General features: G+C 40.9%; 1 protein-coding gene across 1 annotated transcript; it reads right to left on the bottom strand.

The window, feature by feature from the left end:
* Positions 1 to 635: 635 nt before the first annotated feature.
* Positions 636 to 3,493, bottom strand: LOC123162819 (uncharacterized). Its single transcript, XM_044580578.1, has 5 exons — positions 3,093 to 3,493; positions 2,907 to 2,998; positions 2,732 to 2,829; positions 2,420 to 2,516; positions 636 to 1,093 (listed from the first exon to the last, which is right to left on the bottom strand). Exons 2-5 carry the CDS (start codon positions 2,919 to 2,921, stop codon positions 1,001 to 1,003), a joined length of 303 nt encoding a protein of 100 aa, XP_044436513.1. The 5' UTR covers positions 2,922 to 2,998; positions 3,093 to 3,493; the 3' UTR covers positions 636 to 1,000.
* Between the last annotated feature and the right edge of the window lie 372 nt (positions 3,494 to 3,865).

Raw genomic sequence — 3,865 nt, 5'->3', positions numbered from 1 at the left:
CGTCTGCAGCCAAGTATCCTTAGCCTTCCTACCGACGCCACCCATGGCGGACACCACGCCCCGGGGGCATTCGGTCAAATGCCATTCAACTTTTTTGTTGACGATGGCGGGGTACTCAATGATGGGGAATGAGTGCGAACGCGTTGTACCACAGGACCAAGGAGAGGTCATTTACATTCATACATTGTTGGATGAAGCTCAAGGGCAACAGTGTGTGGGAGGACTTGTTTCGATTCTAACTCGAGTATTGAATTTAGAATCGATGAATCGAAAAACTTATTGAACATATCCGGTTATCCAATATGTAATATTGACATTTGAACTATTGTTGTAGTAGGGATATTTGCAAGTTATTTATAGATAAATTATGTTATTTTCCATAATTATTTTAAGTGTTGCGACTTAAAAGAAGAAGAAAAAACAAGGGTGGCCGACTCCAGTATCCATGTCCGCGGATCAGTCCGCGGACAAATAGTGTGTCTATTTTGATAATAGATGTTGGAGATGTCTTCATAGAGAGTCATGATGTGACAATCCATATGACTAGCAAGACTAATAATAACTAGATCACTGATGGCGCGCGTTGCCGCGCCCGTCTGTTTTGACAACAAAATGGTGGGAATTTACGTAGACAGTTGTATATGTTTTTTGAAGTAGTGAAAAAGACGAATACCCATTACTAATAGCATCTAGTTGATAAAGCTCAAAGTCTTCTGTGTGATGTCTTTAATTCAAATATTCAAGTTCCTAGATGTGCTGGACACATAATATTGCTTTATCGAGGTGACAAACCTATTGGATGATGTCATATACTTTGTCACTCTGACTATAGGTTGCAAGCCCAAAGTTGTACTGCTAAAACAATAACCGGGGTTGTGGAATTCTTTTGTTTGTATTTATTGATATATATAATTACATATCTTAAAGAAGTGTAGCATAGAAGACATATTCAACAATCGATGACCTTTTGAGCGAAGAAATCAGAAAACATATAACATGGTCAATGCACTTGATTTTTAGCACGAGACCACTTTCCTCGGGAGCATACAACAGTTTCACTGAACATTGGCCACTTCTCGGGAATCCTTGAACCCTGCAATACAACATTAGAGGAAAGAAAGGTGATTTAATACAACGATATGAATATCCTTGGCCAGAACTGAGACGACAATGTTTTGGACATCTAGTCACACAGAACAAGAGCATGCTGGTAGAGAAAATAAAGATGTGTATTGCGGCGTGCATCCATCTTGATGAAATTATGGTAGAAATATTAGAGGCAAAATGACACGCATCCCTACGAAAAAGCAGGAAAGAAATCCTGAAATCCAGAACCAAGAAAGCAAGTTCTGAACATGGTACGCAACCAAGTTACATGTAACGCAGTGCATGTTAAGCAGTACTCGCTAATTAATATATTTATACTACAGCTTCGACTTCGATATGCGAATTTCAACACGTGCAGAGCTGCCAAAAAGAAGTCAGCCAACATCTTAATTGTCATATATAAAACTTGCATAAAGTATTCGAACTGAGTCTAATCAATAGCAAGCTATCCAAAAGAATAACACAATTAGTTAATGGTGTCTGCTGATCCCAAAAAGCAGAAGGAATTCTCCATGGAGCAAACACTATCGGCTTTCAGCTAGCCAAAATGGCATGGATATTGGAATGGAAGTATTAATGCACAAAAGGGTGCATGAACATTAACTGCAAAAATGGAGACCACTTCAAGCATTAATCTTGCATGAATCCCAAGGAAATGTAACAACTGTTTATTCTAAAATATAATGTAAGAAAAAGAACATTCTAGAAATGAAATGCCCGGAAAATATTGAACACACTCATCTATAGATTTTAAGGGTCAAGGGGACCTTCATTCTGAATAATAGTGCATGCTTTGTTTTCTTGCCATTCAACTTATTATTGTTTCCGACAAATAGGGAATAAGGGAAATAAGCATAAAGTAAATAGAAATGCATCACAGCACACTTGTGAAAGTAATTCTACAATGTCGTTGGAATAGTCAAATTAATAAAAACACCATATTGGTATTTCAGAGATAATTAGATTGCAGAATGGAAGGATTCCTGTAAGAAGATAATTTTAATTGACAATAAAGTCAAGGATAAAATTTTGACAACCAAGGGAAGCTCTCTTAGTTGTGACATGTTCTTGTCTACATGATGCAAATATCGATTTCCCCCTATCATTTTTCATGGTACTTCCATAAAGAACCAAAGTATTACATTTTTTTTCAAAGGATACCATGTCATAATTAAGGAGAGGGTTCCATAGAGAATAAAATAGGGAGCGGACACCAATAAGACTACTTTGTACCCGGTGAAGCCATATCTTTAGGAGATAATTGACAGATGAAGCATTGGTTGTACGGTATTAGAGAAAATAATCTGCATACCTCTAGTGTACTTGCACTTTGGTTCAATGCAAACAAAAATGATTTCTGTTGGGCTTGGATTCTTGTTGCGCGTTTTGATGACATTAACAACCTCCTGCTGCTAGCTTTAATAGTGTAAGTAACAATAGATTGTATATTGTCTCCCTAATAGTCAGGGATGACTGTATAGAGAATTGGGTAAGAAAATCACAGAAAAAATGTACAACTGACAAGATTCTCATTTGGCTTAATGGAATTCAGTTACTCAAGTTTGAAAACTTCCGGTTCAGATTTCCATAGATGTAGAAAGTTGGTGTGTGCAGGTGAAAGAACCTGCCCGGTAGAGATCCCCAACCAAAAGTTTCCTGATGTCCGCGTGTACCTTCGGCCAGGTGCTCGATGCTGAATCCGGATTGAGCAATCCCCATCGCCTGCAATCATCACAGAAATAGTGCAGCCTAAAAACGCAGATGGTAAAATGTGTAAGGAGAAGGTGTGGAGTAATTACATCTCCGAACGCCATTTTAGATTATGAACTGTCGACCAAAAATATTCTCAGTACCAAGCTCCAGGATATGCTCAAATCAGCATGAACATCACCTGTACGTAGAATTTTTGGTATGAGAGGAAATCAGGATACGTAATTGCTTGGAAGAACAATGAAGCATACATGAACTGAAAAGAGGAAACCTACCAGAGCAACATGCTGGAAGATGTGGTACCGAGAGTGGAAAGGGTTAGCGAAGACTGGCAGGGAAGGAAGCATATATAGACCAGCCACCAAGAATATTGGCTCAGAAACTGACGTATGATTGCATCTATCAAGTCTCAATGGAGCAGTTTCGATCAGCCGAAGCGTCGGCCTTCATCCCCGCGTCCCCTCGCTTTCTCAATGGAAGCCTGATCGACGGCGTCGGCTGGATCACCTCTCGAGTGACGACTCGATCCCCTCGCAGACGATCGACCGCATCGGCTGGACCGATCGACCGTATCGCCTGCATCACACGCGCCTCGATCGACCCCCTTTGTCAACGATGACCAATCTGATCCTCTGTATCTAGGGCCGACAAATCCGCTCCTCCTCTGAGGAGCGCTCTTTTTTCCCGAGACAGGGACGGAAGATCGCTCCGGGCCACGGGCGGTAGCTAATTGGGTTGTAGAAGCGGCCCAGTTAACCAGAGGGCTCCGTTTTTCTCCTGGAGCAGCAGCCCATTAGGACAGCTGGGCCAGGAATGCTCTACATCGCTGGAGATTGATAGACAGAGCACATCCAACGTCTAGAAACGCCCTAATCTCTAAAACGGACGGCCAAAAATGGAGGGTGCGTGAGAAGGCTGGGTCTAGGCTCAGTTATACCATCCTAAATACTAGACCATAGTGGCGCGCGTTGCTGCGCCCGTCGATTTTTTCTATGAAATGATAGGAATTTTTATAAATATATGAAGACATGAACCATAAAAGTAAATT

The sequence above is a fragment of the Triticum aestivum genome, chromosome 7B, assembly GCF_018294505.1.
Source record: "Triticum aestivum cultivar Chinese Spring chromosome 7B, IWGSC CS RefSeq v2.1, whole genome shotgun sequence".
NCBI lineage: Eukaryota > Viridiplantae > Streptophyta > Magnoliopsida > Poales > Poaceae > Triticum > Triticum aestivum.
This window is presented reverse-complemented; position numbering and strand designations above follow the sequence as displayed.